A 23,571-nucleotide genomic window follows, 5' to 3' on the forward strand; every position below is an offset into this window, starting at 1 on the left:
TCTTTTTAATACACTGTCGTCCACACACAGCCAATATCAGAGTCTTCCTGTGCTACCCAGAATGCTAAAACACTCCAAACAAGTGTTTGAGGAGCCTGTTAAAGGGAGAGCCATTACTCCAAGAGTAGATAAAAATATAAACCGCCACCAACAGACCCAGTGTACATTACACAACAGCTAACACCAGACTCTGTTGTAGTGGGAGCAGCGCGCATAAGAGCCAACTCTCATACTTCAGGAGATGCACCACCTCCAGATAAAGAAAGTCGAAAATTCAATGCTGCAGGCAAAAGGGTGGCGGCACAGGCAGCAAACCAGTGGCGTATTGCAAATTCGCAAGCTTTGCTAGCCAGATATGATAGGGCCCATTGGGATGAGATGCAACACCTTATTGAACATTTATCCAAGGAGTTCCAAAAAAGAGCGCAGCAAGTAGTAGAAGAAGGACAGGGTATCTCCAATAATCAGATACGGTCAGCAATGGATGCTGCAGACACAGCTGCTAGAACTGTCAACACAGCAGTAACAATAAGGAGACATGCATGGCTGCGTACATCAGGATTTAAACCAGAGATACAGCAAGCTGTGCTGAATATGCCATTCAACGGACAGCAGTTGTTTGGGCCGGAGGTGGACACTGCGATCGAAAAACTTAAGAAAGACACTGACACGGCCAAAGCCATGGGCGCACTCTACTCCCCACAGAGCAGAGGCACATTTCGAAAGACACTATTTCGAGGGGGGTTTCGAGGGTAAACCACAGAAGCCACAACCTCACAAACAAAGCCCACTTACCAGAGCCAGTATCAGCGGGGAGGTTTTCGGGGACAATATAGAGGGGGACAATTTCAAAGGAATAGAGGAAAGTTCCAAAGTCCCAAAACTCCTCCAAACAAGCAGTGACTTCAAGGTCACAAATCCCCAACACAAAACACCTGTGGGGGGGAGACTAACCAAGTTTTACAAACATTGGGAGGAAATAACAACAGACACTTGGGTCTTAGCAATTATCCAGCATGGTTATTGCATAGAATTTCTCAAATTCCCTCCAAACATCCCACCGAAAACACACAATATGTCAAAACAACATATAGATCTTCTAGGACTAGAAGTTCAGGCATTGCTACAAAAAGAAGCAATAGAGTTAGTACCAAAACAACAAATAAACACAGGAGTTTACTCCCTGTACTTTCTGATACCCAAAAAAGACAAGAGTCTGAGACCTATACTAGATCTCAGAACATTAAATACCTACATCAAATCAGATCACTTTCACATGGTTACATTACAAGACGTAATCCCACTGCTCAAACAACAAGACTACATGACAACACTAGACCTAAAGGATGCATATTTCCATATACCAATACATCCTTCACACAGAAAGTACCTAAGGTTTGTATTCCAAGGGATACATTACCAATTCAAAGTGTTGCCATTCGGAATAACAACTGCACCAAGAGTTTTTACAAAATGCCTAGCAGTAGTAGCTGAACATATCAGAAGGCAGCAAATACATGTGTTCCCGTACCTAGACGATTGGTTAATCAAAACCAACACGCTAAGACGGTGTTCACAACACACAAAATATGTCATAGAAATCCTCCACAAACTAGGTTTCTCAATCAACTACACAAAGTCACACCTTCTGCCGTGTCAAACACAGCAATACTTAGGAGCAACAATCAACACAGCAAAAGGGATTGCCACTCCAAGTCCACAAAGAAGTTCACACATTTCACAATGTGATACAGACCATGTATCCAAATCAAAAGATACAAGTCAAACTGGTGATGAAACTACTAGGCATGATGTCTTCATGCATAGCCATTGTCCCAAACGCAAGGTTGCACATGCGGCCCTTACAACAGTGCCTAGCATCACAATGGTCACAAGCACAGGGTCAGCTTCTAGATCTGGTGTTGATAGACCGCCAAACATACATCTCGCTTCAATGGTGGAACAGTATACATTTAAACCAAGGGCGGCCTTTCCAAGACCCAGTGCCACAATACGTAATAACAACAGATGCTTCCATGATAGGGTGGGGAGCACACCTCAATCAACACAGCATCCAAGGACAATGGGACATACAGCAAAAACAGTTTCACATAAATCACTTAGAACTGTTAGCGGTATTTCTAGCGCTCAAAGCATTTCAACCCATAATAAGACACAAACGCATTCTTGTCAAAACAGACAACATGACAACAATGTATTACCTAAACAAACAGGGAGGCACACACTCGACACAGTTGTGTCTCCTAACACAGAAAATATGGCATTGGGCGATTCACAACCACATTCGCCTAATAGCACAATTTATTCCAGGAATTCAGAACCAGTTAGCAGACAATCTCTCTCGGGATCACTAACAGATCCACGAATGGGAGATTCACCCCCAAATACTAAACACTTACTTCCAAATGTGGGGAACACCACAAATAGATCTATTTGCAACAAAGGAAAACTCAAAATGCCAAAACTTCGCATCCAGGTACCCACAAGATCAGTCTCAGGGCAATGCGTTATGGATGAGCTGGTCAGGGATATTTGCTTACGCTTTTCCCCCTCTCCCACTCCATCCATATCTAGTAGACAAATTGAGTCAAAACAAACTCTAACTCATACTAATAGCACCAACATGGGCAAGACAACCTTGGTACACAACACTACTAGACCTCTCAGTAGTACCTCATGTCAAACTACCAAACAGACCAGATCTGTTAACACAACACAAACAACAGATCAGACATCCAAATCCAGCATCGCTGAATCTAGCAATTTGGCTCCTGAAATCCTAGAATTCGGACACTTAGACCTCACACAAGAATGTATGGAGGTCATAAGACAAGCTAGGAAACCTACCACTAGACACTGCTATGCAAATAAGTGGAAAAGATTTGTTTATTACTGCCATAATAATCAAATTCAACCCTTACACGCATCTGCCAAAGATATAGTAGGATACTTACTACAATTGCAAAAGTCAAAGCTAGCTTTCTCTTCAATAAAGATACATCTAACCGCAATTTCAGCCTACCTGCAAATTACGCACTCAACTTCATTATTTAGGATACCAGTCATAAAAGCATTTATGGAAGGCCTAAAGAGAATTATACCACCACGAACACCACCAGTTTCCTTCATGGAACCTCAACATTGTCTTAACACGACTCATGGGTCCACCTTTTGAGCCCATGCACTCTTGTGAAATGCAATACTTAACATGGAAAGTTGCATTTTTGATTGCCATCACATCTCTAAGAAGAGTGAGTGAAATTCAAGCATTTACCATACAAGAACCATTTATTCAAATACACAAGCATAAAGTAGTTCTACGGACAAATCCAAATTTTTTACCAAAAGTGATCTCACCGTTCCACTTGAATCAAACGGTAGAATTACCAGTGTTCTTCCCACAGCCAGATTCTGTAGCTGAAAGAGCACTGCATACATTAGACATCAAAAGAGCGCTAATGTACTATATTGACAGAACAAAACTAATTCGAAAAACAAAACAACTATTTATTGCTTTAAAAAAACCTCATACAGGGAATCCAATTTCTAAACAAGGCATTGCTAGATGGATTGGTAAGTGTATTCAAACCTGCTATCTTAAAGCAAAGAGAGAGCTGCCTATTACACCAAAGGCACACTCAACCAGAAAAAAAGGGGCTACCATGGCCTTTCTAGGAAATATTCCAATGAACAAAATATGTAAGGCAGCAACATGGTCTACGCCTCATACATTTACCAAACACTACTGTGTAGATGTGTTAACTGCACAACAGGCCACAGTAGGTCAAGCTGTACTACGAACATTATTTCAAACAACTTCAACTCCTACAGGCTGAACCACTGCTTTTGGGGAGATAACTGCTTACTAGTCTATGCACAGCATGTGCATCTGCAGCTACACATGCCATCGAACGGAAAATGTCACTTACCCAGTGTACATCTGTTTGTGGCATTAGTCGCTGCAAATTCACATGCGCCCACCCGCCTCCCCGGGAGCCTGTAGCCGTTTAGAAGTTGATCTTGAACATTTGTACATTTGTAAATATATTACTTTAAACTTCATTATGTACATACGTATTCACTCCATTGCATGGGCACTATTACTAGCATACACAACTCCTACCTCACCCTCTGCGGGGAAAACAATCTAAGATGGAGTCGACGCCCATGCACAATGGAGTCGAAATGGGAGGAGTCCCTCGGTCTTGTGACTCGAAAAAAGACTTCTTCGAAGAAAAACAACTTGTAACACTCCGAGCCCAACACCAGATGGCGGGATGTGCACAGCATGTGAATCTGCAGCGACTAATGCCACGAACAGATGTACACTGGGTAAGTGACATTTTCCATATATGATATTGGCAGTGTGAGGCTGACTCTGCAGCTTCGATTCTCGTGCAAGAAAAGTACAAATCAAGTAGTGGTTCGATGGGAAATCCACTTGTATTGTGCAGCTGTACGGGTGGAGGAATCGCCACCTCCCAGCCTCCTTTAGATAACGCATGACTAGCTGAGTGTTCCAGGGAAGAGCAAAGCCCTGTTTGAAGGACGGGTAAGCCCGCACAGCACACTCTTTGAGACAAGCGCTTGCCTGTGAGGAAGAGGCAAGAGAGTTATACCAGATTAACCATGAGTTACTATGGACCCTCATCGCACCTTAAGTCCTCCCAACAACCACGATCGGGCCCTCTCTCCGTCCGAAAGGTCCTACCAGTTTTGAGAGAACCAGACCAAATGGACTTTGTAAACGATAGGTAGGGCTCGAACACCCTTCAGAAAATATCCCACCCCTAATAGAGAAAACCAAGAGAACAAGGATATCCTACCTCTACTAATATCCTTAGAGTACCTCTTTTAAAACATTTCAGCTTCAGAGAGGCACAAGACAGGACTGTCCTCTAGTACCCATCTTCTTTGCCTCGACTATACAGCCACTAACAGCACTCATAAGGGATAACAACATCACTTAAGAGCAGAAGTCTCCAACCTTTTCTTTAATAGGAACAACTTATGTTCAATGAAAAACATCCCAAGCTACTAATATTAGTGTTGTGGTGTTGTGATAGTGACCAGAGACAAGATTACTTTATTGGCCACCAACTACAAGATTAGCAACAGTGATCACCTCCATGCATCAGACAGGGTTTTCAGCAGTAACATAAAAAGAGGTTTGTCTTTTTGCAATATCTTAACATGGAAAATACATAAAGATCATAGCTGCATCGCCTTTAGCACCAAAGTAATCGTAGTAGTAATAAGTCTCCCCAACACCAAATAATTTGTCTCTCAAATATCCGCTTTAAATATATTTTCAAGCTACAACCATTTTTTCCTCCAATCATCAGCTAAGAAGTACTAGAAATACACACGTTCTGTCTCAGATACATACTTTATATTAATTCAGTATATATCATTAGTATATTAGTTCAGCCAATTAAAAGCTTCTAAATTAGTAGGCTGGGCTGCTCCGAGGAGAGCTATTTATAGGTAGCTGGACAGCTACCAGTAGCTCCCGAGCTATTTGTTGGAGAATCCTGGTTTAGAGCACAAAATCTGTCTGCTCACAGATCATGTTCTCCTCTATGTGACCAATCCTGCGATTTCCCTTCTTGAACTTATGAGTTGCCTGGAAGGTTTTGAAAAGGTTTCCAGGAACATAATTAATAGAGCTAAATCAGAAATCCTAAACATCTTGGTCCCAAAGGGAGAGAGGCAACACTCAAAATACTGTGCCCAATGAAATTGGTAGAAACCTTGAGTTAATACCTGGGGATAAACCTTACCAGAAGCGAGCTGGCATGCCCAAAAGAAACCTAGATCACATCAGACATGGCAAAATGGAGGGGCCAGTACACCTCATAATTGGACAGAATTAGTGCTGTGAAAAGTAATGTTTTTCCATACTTACTTATTCTCTTCTAACTACTCCCAATGTGGATTCCCAAAAATTGAAGCCCTTTGGAGATTGATGATTAATATTGTTTTGGCAGGTGAACTGAAAGTGGTTAATACTGCAAAGACATAACACCCAAATCAGGATAATTGTGGAATGGGTGTCCAGAGAAACAGGCAAGAGATGGCTTTTTTATAGAAAGTCGATGGGTGTCGCCCTCTATGGGATATCCTGTGCCTCCACCAAAGGATGCGGCCTAACAGTTTATATATCTCGGATATTACTAAAACCCCTCTTCTGGTGTGGGACAGAATAGAATCCAGGGAAGGTCTCACCACCCTTCCAGGCCATAGACACCCCAGTCCTTCTCAGCCATTGTTTCTCTCCAGCAATGGAAGGGGAGAGGTTTGAGAACTGGAGAAATGTAACTGCTTAATGATTAAAATTATGTTTGACAAAGGGCAGGTGAAATCTTTCCCAGAAGGTTGGAATGTCTTCAATCAAACTGAACATGAATGAATGCAATATTTGCAGATCAGATACTCGGTCATACACCAGCATAAAATAGAGGCAGCAAACAGACCCTTTTGAAAAACGTCTGAAAAAGTATGACTATGAAGGGACTGTTCTCAAACTTGTACGGCCTTTTCAAATGTGAAGCACTAGAGTTCACAACAGGAGACTGACCTTGGGAGTGACTTTCGTGATAAAAGTTGAGAGTTGAAATGACACAACCATCCCAAATGTTTTAGGACTGTCCAACACTACACAGCTGAAAAGAAGTTTATGTTGCAATGGTACCTGAACCCCATGTAGGTTGAAGAATCAGACCTGTTCTAGGTGATGTGGGAGGGACAGGGGCACGTTTGTCAAGAACTCCCCATTTCTTTGTGAGAATATTCAAGTTTTCTTGAAAGAAATTCGAGAGAGAGGAATATGGCACCCAGACTTCATGCTTTACATTGTTTGATTCTACTGTAGAATAAAGCCCACGCTCACAATATCCGAATCCATTGGGAGATAAAGACACCTTAACAACAGTGGAAGAGTGGCATAACAAAAGGGCAGAGGGAGTAGTAGTTTGGGTAGTTGATATTGAGTCATACATTTACCTAGTTTTGATTATTAATCTTGTGTGCAAAACTGTGACTTTTGAAGTGCAACATGGTCTCTCAAATTGCCATTACAGCGAATGGACTGTGTGTCTAAGCTCTATACTGTAAAACACTGGTACTAGATTCTCGAATTGAATATGTAAAAAGGCTATATCAGGTCAACATCTTCATGTAAACTTTTTTCAGTGAAAACTCAATAAAATGTGTTCTAGATCAATAGCCACAATTGTCTCTTTAGTCAGAAGTGATGACTTTTGACTTTGGACTAGCCTTTCCATTGGTTGACTGGCATAGTGCTAGCCTTCTCCATTTTTAGGTCGAGTGTAAGCGTTCGACCTCGTGTATACTTTTAGTATACTTCTTCTGGCTTAAAGCGATTTCATTTGTTGTGCAGTGTTCTTTAAAAATATTTGAACACTAGTGGTCAGTTCTGCCTTTTTCTGTTTCAGAGCAGTGACCAACTACTGTATTATTCCACTTTGGTTTCTTTATCTGTTCTTGTGAAGGACTATTTTTGTCATCTCTTTGGTGCTCCCCTTGCACTGAGGGTGTTTTAGGCTGGTAGCTGCCTGTGTTTTATTGCAGCATACCGTTCCTTCCATGTCACTGACATTTGTTTTGGCTTCATTGCAGTGCTGTCCTTGTTTACCTCTGGCTCCTAAAATAAGCTTATTTTACAAGAGAAATACCCGGTCGTTTAGCTCACTGCTCACGAACGCCACAGTATGCCCTTTCTAATAGAATGTAGCTAAACCTAAAAGCAATGATGTGAAACATGCTTTGCCTCTCATCGCATATCATGTTTCTCTTTCCAGGGCCCCACCCTGCCAGCACTCACGACATCGCACACAGGGCATTGCTTATTTCCTTTATTAGGGCCATAAATCTTCACAGGCTGCTCTGCTCGTTGAAATGCGAGGCAAGAATGCTTGCAAGACTTCATTATGTTAAAATAAAAATTAAATACTTTTTCCAATCTTATTTTCCAATTTCTGTTCAGACATTTACACAACTCGGGGTAGTGCAGTCACCTTCTCGTCTCTCCTCAAGGGCTTGTGATTTCTGATATCAGTAGCTGCCAGTGACCACCAAAACATGGCAGGGAAAGACGAAATTATGAGACAGGTTTGACCAATTTATGTGACAAGAAAAGTCCAGTTCTGAATTTACAATGCCAATAGCTCTCACTCAAGAAAATGTGAGACCTTTTGCAATGCAAATGCTTGTTGTTTTTGCGTTCTATGGGATGGCCATAGCAATTGTGAGAATGAGTCATGACAGTTGCTTAGTCCATGGCTTGGGTAGATCAGTTTACCAGGTATCGATTAGGTTAACACTAACGTCTTCACATTTAGATTAATTTTGATCTCCCCAAGCTCCCAGCATTGCCTATCATTTTTTTTAATTGGAGAGGTCTTGGATGTGCTCTGATTAAAACCACAGATCCTTTCATAATCTTTAAAGTTCCTGAGGAGTAGTACTCTGATAGTAACGTTGGGGTTTTCTGGTCCTCGTTGATGTGATTGCTGTTCTGTATCCATGTGTTTCAGTTCCTCTTGGTAGTTAAGATTCTTTACATCTAGTCATGAAGGGACCGATGGGGCATGTATGGAATGTCCTTGCTAATTCCTCTATGCAGCCAGTTATCAGATAGTCAATTGTTAAGGCTCACCAATTGCTATGAAAATGGAGCTAAAATTATAGGTGGATTCTACTTTGTATTACATTCAGTCACTCCGAGCATTGCATTGGTATGGTCAGTGATGGGGGCCAATAGGTGTTTTGTTGCACAAGAGCTTGGCCAAGGCTTGCAGGCCACTTAAGTTGAAGTACTGCAGATTGGTGTGGAAGGTAGCGGAACAGAGTTCACTCTTAATGAACTAGGAAACTACGTTTAAAAAAAATGTAGGTTGATATTTCAGAACAGTATAGTTTGAAGCCACTTCAAGTTTTGTTTTTCTTAGACCATAATTAAATTGTATAGCGTGGGAGGAATCTGTAAGTTGTATCTGTGTTATTGTTCTCTGATAAATTGTGTGCCTCTTCCAGGCTGCGTATGGCTCAGGAGTCGGTGAAGAAGCTGACTGCAGAGAAGAAAGTGGAAACGAAGAAGATAAATCCCACAGCCAGCTTGGTAAGGCCTGAATATGGGCACTAGAGGGAATATAGAAGTGCCAGATGTTCTTGTGAGCAGCCATCTGCCTTTGATATGAGGATAAGAGGTGTCCAAATCTGCTTTTGCTCTTGTGTGTCCTCATAAAACATGGTTCTAGGTTTACGTATTTTGAAGAATAAGTGGGGTGTGGCACAAAGAGTTGTTGTGGGCTGGAGTACAGAATGTGCTTATGTGGAATATCTGGGGTAGAACTCTGGTGTTCTTCCACTGATGTCAGTTTATCATATGTCTCATATATCTCAGACTAATTAGAAGTTTGTTGTGGGCACTGAATGAATGAAAAGTTTATTAAACAGTTTGAAAAAGTGCACCCTGGATGATAGTTTCAAATTTAATATAGCATGGAAAAAGTCTTCACAAAGGAGGAGAGCCCTGTAAGTGTGCATTCACATTAGATGGACTGACATCAAGAGAGACTGGTAAGCGTATGTTAAAGGATTCTCAAAGGATACTGAGAGTGTTTATTCAGTATAGCGTGGATTGGCTGTAGAGGACCCTGTAAGTGCAGACTAATAGTAGGCTCCACAGAAAGCCCTGTAAGCGCACATGTACAGGAGGCGTTGCAGAGAGTTTTGTAATGCACATTCAGACAGACTCAATAGAGGGCCTGTATGTGTACAATAACAATAGATTCTGCATTGAGTGTATACAGTAATATGGATGGCTACATTAGTCAGGACACAAGTATGAGAGAAGTTAATCACATTTAATTTGTTTTCCATTTGTACACAGAAAGAACGGTTGCGTCAGAAGGAAGCAAGTGTGGCCCCTAACTAATGGACTCCGAGTGAAGCTTCTGCATGATCCGGAACTGCACAGGCTTGCTGCAGCACAGGGCTCATCTGGTGCACCATGACTTGGCTTCTCTCTCCGTTGGTTTGGCCCATTACGTGGCTTTGAGTGGTCAGGATACAATGCCAAATGGACGGCCTGCACTTCAGTGTGTGCAGGGGGCACGCCTGCGTCATTCTTGAGAGTGGCGCCTAACTGGTCTAGAACTCATTAGTTTTCACTCAAAAAATGGTCATGAATTATGCATGATGGAGTCTAATTTTGAGGACGCCTCAAAGTGGCAGCACAACTTCCATCTTTGCTCCTGAGAAGTTTGTCTGTATCAGTGTCTTTCACTTTTATAGAAGTAGGCACATCGTGAGCAGGACTTCAATGCCCCCTGCTGCTGTGGATTGGCTGGAAACAAAACATGATATTCAACTCTCTCTTCACCTTACTAACCAGAGTTCTGACGTATTGCAAAGCAACAAAAATCTATATTTTGGCTAGTATGTTACTAACCAGAGTTCTGACATATTGCAAAGCAACAAAAATCTATATTTTGGCTAGTATGTCAACTGATGTTACGGAACCATAGAATGAACATGTCTATTACTCATCCTTCTGTGCTCATTCCTCCTGCTCTGGACATAGTCTGGATATCCCTCCACTTCTCAATACAGCAATCCCGGGATAGAAATACATGTTGCCCTCTCTGACCCGTCTTTCAAGACTAGAGTGTTTTGCTGTACACCTGAATATTATCCCAAGCGTACCAATGACCGGGAGGCTTCATATTCTGACAGTCTGTGAAAAAGGTAGTAAAATGGAGGGATTTGGGATAACGGAGACTCCAAAGTAAATTGCCAGTTCTAGTGCCCATCAGATGTCCGTAATATGCAAAGATATGACGGGGCCTAGCTGCCCCATTAGCTCCAATACAAATGTGTTTTATGCTGAACTGAAAGTCTAACCCTTTCTTAATAATGTTCCTGTTCATCCCAAGAGCCCTGTCTTGTTGTTCTTCAGGTTCAAAGGCTGCTGTTTTTTAGTGACCATGCCAGGCTGAAAGGCCTTATTGGTTGACTGTGGGGTGCGGGCACTTCACTGCAAGGCACTTTTTTGCTATCAAATGTGCACCTTTCCCTACAGTACGAATGTGTTTGTGTGAGAGCGAGAGCAAGGGAAAGGTTGTTTGTCCATGCATATATGCATTTCATATGTAGATTATGTTGGGGGTAATTTGTTTTTGATAATCCATATTGTCCTACCGCCAATCCAAAACATGCCTGGTATCCTCCTCCGATGCAAACGTGCCTCGTATCCTTCACACAGACGAAAACATCACCTGTGTCCTTCACCATATCCAAACATACTGTTTGTCCTGACTTATTGTACATTTTTCCTGTGTTTTGTTGACAGTACTGTCATTCCAGGCGTCTTTCCCTTGATAGATAACATGCCTGGTGTCATGTCCGTATATTGCAATGTATCCAGTTTGGTTGGATCAGTTTGATTTAAAAGGCTCTTTGCACTTTAGTATGCCTTTCTCTTGCTAGGCCACAGTAGTTAATTTCATAATTCATCCCATTTATTCATATAGTCTGAGGACAGTACACATTTGTTATAATGATCGACAGAAGGTGCAATATTTATGTGTTATGAAACTCTTGTTTAGCACGTTGTCTCATATTGTACATGGTCTCTTGGCTCTGTTTGTCGTGGATAGACCTCTTTTGGGTTTACCAAGCTGGCAGGTTCTCCTATATCATTTTAGGACCCAAGACCCTCAGCCACCACTGAGCTGTGTCTCTGTATTTGTACTCCTAGTTCCATTGCGGTGTTGGATTCAACCGCTCTTGTTTCCATTAGTCTGCTGTATGTTTATCGTGCACTTCTCAATTTCACATGCACTTGTGTTCCTTGTGGAGCTTTGCCTAGCACACAGGGATTCAGGAATCTTCGGTCAGAAGCAAGGGAAGTGCTCCAGATGCAGAGCTCTGTGTTAACTTAACTCAAGTCTTGTAAAAACCTTTGTTGCTTGATAAAGGGGTATGCTGCTGACAAACTATTCCATTCCTGCCGAGAAGTGTTGCTGCTTTCAGAATGATGTCCAGGTGATGGTTATTGTGTCTGCAAAAAGTCCTTGCATTCCAGCAAAGAAGTGCTGTCACTTTCGGGCCTGTCTATTCTTGCGTATAAGGCCAACTGCTTTAATGTTGTACATTCATAAGTGCTGCTACTTACACTATAATAACCATGAATTCCAGTAGATATGGATTATTCTTTTCTGTATCAAGTCCATATATTGCAGCTAAGTAGTGCTGCCAATTCTGTTGTACAGCCCATGTCATCCTGCAGAGAAGCCCTGCTACCGTCAGTACAGAGCTGAGGTTTTCCTGCAGGTAAGTGCTGCTGTGTATAGTACAGAATCCATGTCTTCTAGCAATAGTCTGCTGCTTCCACCATACGATTTGTCGACTTGTTGCTTTCCACCATAGAAGTGCTGCTACTTCCAATGTACCATATGTGCATTCCAGCAAAGAAAAGCATATTTTTCCATTTAACGTGATCCTGCAGAGTACTGCTATGTGTTCATATTTCTGTGCAGGCATCCTTGCTTTCCAAAATTACTGGTATTTTCTAGAATAACATCCTTGCCTTCCTGTAGAGAAGTGCTAGGGCTTTTAACACATCCTTTTGGTCCTTCAAAGAAGTGCTTTTCTACATGGAGATCCCTGCATTTTTGCAGTGAAGTGTTGATACTTTAATAGACTTCTTGCATTCCTGCAAATAAATGGATGTACTATTTATCTGTTTCTATTTAAACAATCTTACAGTCGCACCACAAAGTGTTGTAATTTTATATTGCACTCCCTTCCATTTCTTCAGAGAAAGATTGGTATTTTCTAAATAAAAAACAACTCTGTATTCCTGCATAGAAATGCTGCTACACAAACATTTTGCTATTCCGCCAAGAATTGCAAGTACTTGCTATACAAACATATTGACATCCATGTGGAGAAAGGTTTGTGCATTCTTTACAATCATTCTGACAATACTGAAGAGAAGTGAAGTGGCCATAACTTGTATACAAAACATCTTATATTCCTGCAGGTAAATGCTGGTGCCTTTTCCAAAAGCCCTCTTATGATTTCAAAGTGAGTTGCTGATACCTTTCTATAAGTTAACCTCTGCATTTCTTTAGAGCTGTACTTGTTTCTTCTAGACAAACACCCCTACTTTCTTATAGAAAGTGCTGGTACCAAACATATTTACATTTTAACAGAGACTTGCTGATGCTTACGCAAACATTCCTTTAAAGATTTGCAGGTTCTTTGTGTATAAAAATTGGTATGTTGCTTGAGAGAAGAGGTTTTACTTTCTTTACAACAGATGTCTACATTCCTGCAGAAAAGTGCTGGTACTTTCTATATTAAACATATGAGGATCACAATGGGATACTGATGGGATACAATACTTCCCATGCCAATATCCTCTCAGAGAAGTCTTGGTATGTTCTTTACAAACATCCGTAATTCCCTTCAGATAGGAACAACCTTTTGTTCCTGCAGATATGTCTACTTATTACAAATTATTTTTGTGAACGCAATCCTGTGCTTACTATTTAAGCATAATCTAGTTGAAATACTTCTTATGTTCTCTAAGTAAACCTTTTCACAATCCCAAAGGGAAGAATTTATTCCTGCCAAGATGTTCTAATAATTTCTATATAAACTTTTCTTATTCCTGCAGAGATGTGGTCTTGTTCTCTTTGTACAGTGTCGATTCTGCTGGGACGTGCTGCTACTTTTTCGGTTGAAGTCCCATCAGATTTTTGCTCACGATTCTTAAACTCCATGTGTTTGCTGCAGAGAAGTGTGACAGCTCCAGTAAAAAAGAATGCCCTACATTCTTGCAGAGAAGAGCTGCTGCTTTCTATGCAATCATTCTTGAGGAGATATGATGGTACTTCCTACACAAACGTATTTAGATCCCTTCAGAGGCTATTTGGAACATTCGATCATTCTTAAATTCTGCAGACAAGTGCTGATACTTCCTATACAAACATGCTTAAATTCCTACAGAAAAGTGAGGGTACCTCATATACAAACATTACTGCATTGCATCATTGAAGTGCTGGTACTCCCACACAAACATTCAGAAGCTGCCCTTGAGACGTGATGGTTCCTTTTTTTTATTTTTACAAACATTCCTAAATTCGAACATGGAAGTAATGGTGCGTTCTATACAAAAATAAATTGTTACATTCCGTCCCACAGGTGCTGTTATTGTCTACAAATCCCCTTGATAACATCGCAGTGCTCCCTATTCATTTATATACCGAAATATTTACATTTTAGGGAAGAAGTGATATAATATTTTCTACAAAACATCCCTACATGCTTTGAGACGTGCTGGTCCTTTCTACATAAATGTTCATGCAGAGAGCTGATCTTGTTGATAGTTAGCCTTGCAGAGAGATGCTGGTACTTTCTGTACAGTTGTCTTTGCACTCCAAAAGAGTGTTTTTCTGGCAGTATTGTAGTACTCTGTGCATAGTTCTGATGCTCAACATTAAAAACCCATAGTCTTACAGGGAATAATATAAAGTGTGTAACTGGATAAAGCCACTGGGCTCTACAGAATATAGAAAGTTGGCCAAGTCGTGGAAAACAGGAAGTACAACCATGTGCTTTCTTCTATGCTCCAATGTTTCCTTCCTTTTGTGGTTTCCATGAAAGTGTTTTCTGAATCCCTGGTTCAGTGTCCAAACTGGTTCAGATTTGATAGGCACTGCTCGCGTCTTGTAATTCCCTGCTAGCTTCCCTGTATGCATAAGTAAGAATTTGTACATGTTGTGGGCATAATGAACAAGACATCCATTCACTCTGTATGCTAAGCTAACAGTAGGGAGGTGTGACGGTGCTGACCTGTTTGTGCTAATAATATTGGTAACCTTGAACCCAACACTTACTCTGCTTAGGTAGCCTGACCTTTGGATTAGACCTTGGATTGGACAAAAATATTCATCAAAAAGGACTTCAGACAAAATCTTTTATTTTTATTTTTTAGTTTGCACAAATGGATAAACAATTCTCATTGACTGGCCATTCAGCATGGCCTGTCAAGGAGCAAGTCTGTCCACCCTCCCTGCAGATATAGGTGTGGAAATAAGGTTCAGAAGTGGTTCTCATGTCTGTGTGGCAGAATTCCAGTGTATTGTAATTGATGCTTCTGAGACAACATCTCTCTCCTTTAGGAGACTACCTCACTGGAATAGGTAGCGCAATCCACCAGTATGTCGGTGACACTCAACTTTCATGGATGTACTCTTTAGCTTCCAAAGCATGATCCGGTTTGGATGTTGAGCTTTGTCTAAACATTGAATTACAAGGACTACAGTGCCCCCAAAGGAGAACAGAAATTATTTTAAACCATCATAAACCATCATAAACAGCATAGCTACAGAAAAAATTAAAACTTTTTATTCGTTCACATATAAACAATAAAATCCTAATTACATAAAGTTACTTAATAGAAAGGTCCCATCCAAATTCACACCCACAATCGGAAGGACAGAATTAGTGCAAGAATAAAATGCTTGTGATCGAAAATAGAAAAAGGAGAATAGTCAATATCCCAGCTTAACAAAACCTTCTTGTCTCAAACCAGCAAATCATGGCCTGTGCTCAGATTCTAGTGTGCAGGCTCACCATACAACTACTGAGTCTCACATTAATGTAAACTATTATTGTTAAAGGAGCCTTTTATCCGTGTTGGCTGCTGTTCTCTAGAATACCCTTCTGGAGAACATGCTAGCCTTAAAGGGTCTTTTTCACACTTTTGATGACATGGTCCTTTAACCAATAGCTTGTCAGTCATTACAGTAGCTATTTTCTAGAGAGTTTAGTTCTTATCTGCATCTTGATGGTGCAACAGAAGTAATTATTAATCCTAAACAACTTTACTCCTTTTCTCATTCATTCTGTAAAACCTCAACATTTTTTTTTATATTTTATAATGGCGTTTTGTAGACACAAAGAGCTTCTTCCTGAATGTATAGTGTGAATCTAGCTGAGGGATCAAACTGACCAGTTTGTGGCCCTACACAGCAGAACATGGATGCCCTCTAAGAAATGGCTGTGTTTAACAGATGTACATACGATTGAACTTTAGAAAAGTTAACTCTTCAAACACAAACCCTATCATAAGGAGAGCTTGCCTCTGCTTTCTATCTAGGACCATGTGGATGCTTCAGTTCTGGTTCTAGTCGCGTATGAAGGGGTAGAGTTGTGGCTGAATGATTAATCAGTCAAAGAGTTAGATGGCTCATTGCATACGAGTGTGTGGCACCCTATAGAAGGAAAGATCGTCTGGTGACTAATCACAGATGTTTAATTGCACAAGAGAGTTGGATGTTTTTTCACATAAGTGAGGCAAGCAGTTGCATAGGAAAGGTTTGGATACGAATCACATAGAAGAGTCTGATAACTAATGGAGTGGATACCCTTTGAGTGATTGTAAGCTAAATTGCAGTTTAGCAGGATGCCCTACAGTAGAAATATATCAGGGTAGTAGAATGTCCTCTATCACACCAGCACTATCCAGTCCAGGACTTATTTTAAAAACAAATGCACTGTAGGCGTGAGACCTGGGTAACTTCAATAGGGTTGATTAGCGTATCAGACTCCTTCCTCCGGCCCGGCCCGGCCCGGCCCGCCTGCCATACAGTCCAAGCTGTCCCACAGACAGCAGCAAATAAAATAATACTGTTTTATTTTCATTTTATTTGGTCCTGCCTGACTGAGCAGGGAGGTGACGTTCCTCCGCTAAAACGGAGGAGCCGTCCATGATTAGAGGGTTCACGCCTTGAATTCTATTGCATGGTAAACAAACTGATTGTATTGAACTTGGGTAGATGTGTGATGTGGGGATTTTACCTGTACCTCAGTGCACTTTATTTTCATAATAATTTATTATTTGAGCCTCCATGTTTTTCCACTGAAAACCAATATCAATGATGCACAGCATTGATGAATGAGGTCCATCCACTCCCCCTCAGCAAAGGAACCATTTTTTTGTATTGGAAAGATGGAGACGGGTTAATTGCTGCAGATATGTAAATGGATAGGGGAATTTAACCCTCTTCAGTCAGAAGAAATACACAGCCACAGAGGGGATACTTTGACTTTCAAATATCATCCAGTTTAATGGCAGGAACACTCAACCTCCTAATCACAAATTGGTAATTGTCCCCTCATGAGTTCCAGGCTAATTTATGTTCTGCCTTTTCGTTATAGAGCTTGTATGTTGAATTATTTATTTGCAAGGGTATAATACCTTTGAGTGGGTCGTAAACACTGAACTTTGGAAAATGGTCTGCGGTCATCGTAGAGCGATTTTAGAAGTTGGCTCTTAATGTGTAAATGGAGGGTCAAGTCAAATGTCGCAACTGCCTGGTAAAGAGTTGCTTGTAAATCCTTAACTAGCTAGTTACCTCTCATGGACTTTTATTTGAAATGTAACCTCAGAACGGTCTGATGGCTTTCTACTTTCATCCTTGACTCCTGCAAACCTTCCTTCATGGAGATGTATAGTTCATATTACAAAGCAACACCAACGTAGCCACTCTCCAGCCACTTTCTTTCTGGTCTTCTTTCTCAAATATTGTTTTTTTTCCCCAGTGTCATCTTTTATCTCCCATCATTTTTTCTGTGTTTTGCAACTACCTGTAGTACTGATTTGTGCATTACTTTGTTGCCTCCGGCCAGGCCCTTGTTTGACACGCTACAGCCTCTGATTTTGCATACGTTCACAGTCTGTTAAAGCCAGAACATTCATGGTTTTGTGTTCTTAGTCTTAGCTCCACTTTTCAACTGTTTTCTTTAAGCTGTTGCTTCTATGTTGCTTTCATGGTCCCTACTGTGCACGCTACTCATTACCTGTACTTTACATACCCCTACTTGACCATGACAATGGTCCAGCTCTTCACCTCTTTTCCCCTGCTTCCTTGTGCTCCTTTCCATCGTCTTTGGAGTCTGTTCTTGCATTTGTACATCTTCTGAGCTCTGTTGGTTATTGTAACCTGCAAACTGAATCATCTCTAGATTTAGCCCTCACAAGACAAACCTGATAGCAGAAGTTGAGCAACATCAATTTCTCATCATATTGTGTCAGATGAAGAGTTTTCAGCCCTATGGCTTTTGTGGTGTTGAACTTGAAATATCTGCTACAACATTACATCTCTGCAATTAAAGCCTTCTCAAATTTAGAACATTTACGGTGTTCCACCCGTATGGATTCCTGCCTGTATTGTATTTTTGGTGGTGTTTTAGTGTTCTTTCGGAAATGAAAACTTGTTACATTAAGTCAGTTTATTTAGCTACTGCTTTATCTATGTTACCCTTTCTTTTGAACTGTCTTTGCAATGAAAGCTGTGCCACATTCATTGCTATTGTCTGGTTTCTTGCCTTTGTTATTGTATGGTTTCTTGACTTACTGTATTACATTAGCATGTATTTGAAAAGCAAGCAGATTCATTGTCAACACAGCAGTATGGCTGCCTCCAGTGTGGTTTCTCTGATATACAGATACATTTCAATTTTTAAGACCGCCTCATCACTTTTGGTACATTCCCTGGGTTTGGCGCAATATAATAAAAGCTGTTCGGTACAGACCAGTGCAAGCTGGGGTACGGTGAAAGCCCTGTCATGTTTGGTAAATTACCATTGGTTGTTAGCAGTGCAGGCTACAATGTAATAAATGCCCTGTTACATTCAGTGCATTCCCATGGTTTCACACCAGTGCAGGTTTAGAATATTAAGAATCCCTGTCCAGTTCCTACATTCCCTTGATTTCAAACCAGTGCAGGTTTAGAATGTTAGGAATCCCTGTCCAGTTCCTTACATTCCCATGTTTCTCGCCAGTGTAGGCTTTGATGTAGTGAATGCCCTGTCACATTCAGTGCATTCCATGGTTTCACACCAATGCAGGTTTAGAATATTAAGAATCCCTGTCCAGTTCCTTACATTCCCTTGATTTCACACCAGTGCAGGTTTAGAATGTTAGGAATCCCTGTCCAGTTCCTTACATTCCCATGTTTCTCACCAGTCTAGGCCTTGATGTAATAAATGCCCTGTCACATTCAGTGCATTCCCATGGTTTCACACCAGTGCAGGTTTAGAATATTGAGAATGCCTGTCCAGTTCCTTACTTTCCCGTGGTTTCACACCAGTGCAGGTTTAGAATATTAGGAATCCCTGTCCAGTTCCTTACATTCCCATGTTTCTCGCCAGTGTAGGCTTTGATGTAATGAATGCCCTGTCACATTCAGTGCATTCCCATGGTTTCACGCCAGGGCAGGTTTAGAATAATAGGAATCGCTGTCCAGTTCCTTACATTCCTATGTTTCTCGCGAGTGCAGACCTTGATGTAATGAATGCCCTGTCACATTTGGTGCATTCCCATGGTTTCACACCAGTGCGGGTTTTAGAATATTAGAAACCCCTGCCCAGTTCCTTACATTCCCACGTTTCAAGTTCAGGCTTTGATGTAAGGAATGCCCTTCCACATTCCATGCATTCCCATGGTTTCACACCAGTGCAGGTTTAGAATACTACAAATCCCTTTCCATTTCCTTACGTTCCCATGTTTCTTGCCAGTTTAGGCTTTGATGTAATGAACGCCCTGTCACATTCAGTGCATTCCCATGGTTTCCCACCATTGCAAAATATTAGGTAACCCTGTTCAGTTCCCTACATTCCCATTTTTCTCGCCAGTAAAAAGACCTGTCTTGCTATGTATAGTCCTGTGGTTTCTTGCCTATGGTGGTTGTGAAGTTAACGAAAGACTTGTCACATTCAGTACATTTCCATTGTTTCTACCCAATAAACGTTCCTTCCTACTTGGAACTTTGTTACACTGATTACATGTTTATAGTCCTAATGAGAATCAGTGCCTCCAATGTTTTGTGTACATGTAATTTTCTGGAATGTTTCTCATTGCTAAACCAAGGCCTTGGTTGAAAATGGTCTGCAGTAGACATAGCAAATGTTAGAAGATTTTTACTCTCTTATGTGCTGTGCGGACTTTCCAGCTTTGTGGCTTTTGTTCTTGGGCTTTTATCTCTTGCTCCACTTAAGGGGTCTTCAATGTTGTGATGGGCTAAGACCGTAACTGGACATTATCAGTTCTAAAGGCTTCACTCTTTTTGTACCAGGAGTAGGGTTAGAGGCGGATGAATTTGTATACTGAAGGTGGCATGAGCTCAGTGTTGATGTGGTGATATTTAGTAAAGATCTACTACAAATTCACAGCATAAGGGGGTACTGTGGCCAAACTTTAGAATAAAAGGCATTTTTGCAGGGGTCAGTTTATCCACAAAGTGCGGATTCCCGTGGTAAGCCCTGACTTTATCCCAGAGTCACAGCATGTTTGGATACTGTTCAGCAGTAAACTTTTACTTGCGGCAAGTACTTTTCATAGTATTTGTAGTTTCCCAAAAGTAGCTACTTTCTGTAGTTCAAATGTTGTTCTCTAAGAAGGGCATTAGTATTGAACAAAGGTTATTGCCGCCAAGTAGAATGTTCTTTTTTTTTATTTATTTTTTATTTTGGCATACATAGAGTAGGTTATAGGGTGTGTCCTTCGGTCTGTCTCTTTAATGGATGTGTTGTCATGTTCCATACATTCGTATGGACATAATCACTGTGTTGTGTGCCTAATGTCTCTTCATATTTTCAATTAAATAGAAAGCATTTACATATTCAGTATACATAGACCACGTTCATTGTAGCGTGACTGATGTCCTTCTAGACTGGCACATAATGAACAATTTGCCACATTGAAACATATGTGGCTTCTCCACTTTATACAGTTGTTCAGGGTGTAGTTCTTCTAATGTGTTTGTCTTTACAACAGTCTGCGCTCATGCATTCTTCCCTGCTCCATGTTTTCTGGTCTCATCTCACCTCTCTGCATCACCACCTTTTCTTGTTACTGCATTTCGAAATGGTTCCCTATTTCCTCTTTTCTCCACTTTCTCATGTCCCTCCTGAAGCCTCCGTTGTCTCTACTTCTGGTTTCTCTGTTCCCTTTTCATATATTTCCTGGTTGTGTTAACTCCCTGCTCACGTATTCCCTGGTTCTTCTTTGCTCCATGCTTTTGCATTTGTCCATCTTCTCTCCTTCTTGTTCCTCATTGTCTCAGCTCCACACTCATCCATTTCAATGTCTTCTCTGCAGTTTGCTTCACATTCTACTGTCTTCTCTTTGCGTCACGTTGCACTTCTCAGTTCTAATTGTCTTATCCCCATTTCCTGTTCCACCATCTTCTCTCCCGTCAATTTTTTTCTTCCCCACATTCTTATTTCCCTCTTAATGTTTATTTTCACAATTTCCTGCTGGTACAAACTGTCCTATAATTTTTGCAGAAACAAAGTTTAACTGAAGAACAGCAAACAGCCCAGCTTCTGCATTTTAACTTGATTTTAACATTGAGGTATTTTCTTTGTGTCTTTAAATTGTATTTTATATTTTACCTTTTAAATTGTAATTTATATCTGCATTTAATTTACAACAGATGTGCTAAATTTACTATGTTATAACAGTATATCTATTTATTTTTAAAAATTAAAAGTTAAAGGTGCATTGTTTGTAAATAAACAGAATATATTTTCCTCCTTGAGAATACAGTTTGACGACTATATGAAGTGTATTTTTGTATACAAGATATAGTGCTTCAGTTCTCCAGATGCTTTTATTCTTAAAGGTATACATAGCTGCCTGTGCTATTTATCGTGCTGCAATAATATTCTTTCTCCCAGTTAAGATGTTTTTGAAGGATATTCTGTATATATTTTTTGGGGCCAGTTGATGACTACATTTATGGTTCACAGATATAACTTTGCTAAGGTTGGTTTTAATAAAAGTTGTTCTCTAGTGTCTGCCATATCATGCTGCTTCTTTTTATTGGTGTTGTAAACAACGTTCCAGTAGTTTATTCATGCTGCCAATATTTCAGCTCATAAAAACCGAGACATCAAAGATTCTCTCCAGATCCTATGAGGCGTCGCCTAGTTTAATGCTCCTCCACAAATCATTTGCATGTAACACTCCTATGGTTTTAAACTCTCAAAAAAACATTTGCTTCAAATCAGACTGCAGTCACCATTTTTTGGAAAAAGACTGTCAGTCCCTATCGGTGGCCACAGGGCAGGAGGACTGTTGGGCCCCAACTATGATGGTTGCCACTGGTGTCCGTGTAACTATAGCTCTGCAAATTGGACAAGTACTCCCCTTTCTACACTTGATTCTCTGGGTAGCAAGGCAGTGACAGGCTTACCAGGAAGGTAGCATTTGGGGGAAGAGCTCAGAACTCAACAGTAATATCCAGTCCAGTGCTTAGCTTTTATGTGAAAAGAAACAACTTCAATCACACAGCAGAACTAAATGACACACCATTCAATAAAAACATACAAATTTGTAAACTAAGTTGCAGTAAGCTTTGAGGCACTACACCCTCTGCTTGTCTGTATTATCCAGGTAACCCTGTTCCTTCTGCTATAAGATGTCAAATGTTCAGTCCCTAACACACCACAGGTTTAGGCACAGATGCTGATGGCTCGAGTACTCTCACTGGTCAAATGTGCAACTCGGGTCATTCTCTTAACTTCTTCAGCAAAACATCTTAGCATGTGCAGCAGACCTGCCTTCATGCCTTTAATCTTTTGTCTAGTGCAGCACATGCTCTGTGTTTTACATGCTTGTTATATCAGTCAGGGCTTCCGCCCTCATAGCAGAAGCTCTTCTCTGGGGCCCCACCAGCAGCCTTGCTCAGGATGAAATTCATAGGGGCGATCAGTGAGCCAGCTCTGAACAGAAGCTCTTGTTGGCAGCAGTGGACCTTCATGCTGGTTGCAGAAAGGTGTTCTGGGGTGGCAGTTGCAGCCTCCATTCCAAATCACTTTCAGTTGTCTTTCTGGCAGTTGCACCCTCCTGGCCAATCCGGGCTTCCTGCCTTGGCGGAGACGAGGCTTTCACTGAAAGCGTTGGCAGCATCAGTGTCTTAAGTCTGTAGCAAATTGCCAGGCAAAGCAGGATGCTTATTCCAGTACAGTCTAATGTAGTGAACCTAAAAAGTGTGCAAAGGGTGGACCCCTTCATGACAATAGCCGCTCTTGGCTTTGCTGTCGGGGCAATTCTGCTTTCGTGGCCCTCCACACATCAGAAAAATGGTGGGCATCTCCTCGTAGACCGCGTTTGCTTCTGCATGGCAAGGTACACTCATCCCCTCTCTCAGCAGGCAAGCAGGCTTTTTAGAGATTCAGGCACACCTGCAGCTCCTCCAGCAGGTAGTGCATATTTCAGGTGATGTTCCCTCACTTCTGTACGGCTGACTGTCAGAAAGGCAGCTCTTCGATTGCTCGTCCCAGCACTGCCTTCCTCGATAAAAAAGAATTTAGGACTGTAACAAAGTGGGATGTTTTGGGTTACACCTTTATACACATTCTCCAGGCAGGGGATGTGGATCAACTGTTTAAGGTTTTAAAAGTGGTTTGAGTTGGTTCTCTTCCAAATGTCATTCTTGGGTG

General features: G+C 41.1%; 1 protein-coding gene across 3 annotated transcripts in view; it reads left to right on the forward strand.

Moving 5' to 3' along the window:
- The window catches only part of FMN1 (formin 1), a 453,758-nt gene extending 431,836 nt beyond the window's left edge, over positions 1–21,922 (forward strand). For all 3 annotated transcript variants that reach the window (XM_069208999.1, XM_069208997.1, XM_069208998.1), the window contains 2 exons: positions 9,079–9,163; positions 9,938–21,922. In XM_069208999.1, coding sequence (XP_069065100.1) covers positions 9,079–9,163; positions 9,938–9,982 — 130 coding nt within the window. In that variant the 3' untranslated portion in view covers positions 9,983–21,922. The remainder of the gene's footprint in view (positions 1–9,078; positions 9,164–9,937) is intronic.
- The last annotated feature ends 1,649 nt before the right edge of the window (positions 21,923–23,571 follow it).

The sequence above is a fragment of the Pleurodeles waltl genome, chromosome 9 (genome assembly GCF_031143425.1).
Source record: "Pleurodeles waltl isolate 20211129_DDA chromosome 9, aPleWal1.hap1.20221129, whole genome shotgun sequence".
Classification (NCBI taxonomy): domain Eukaryota; kingdom Metazoa; phylum Chordata; class Amphibia; order Caudata; family Salamandridae; genus Pleurodeles; species Pleurodeles waltl.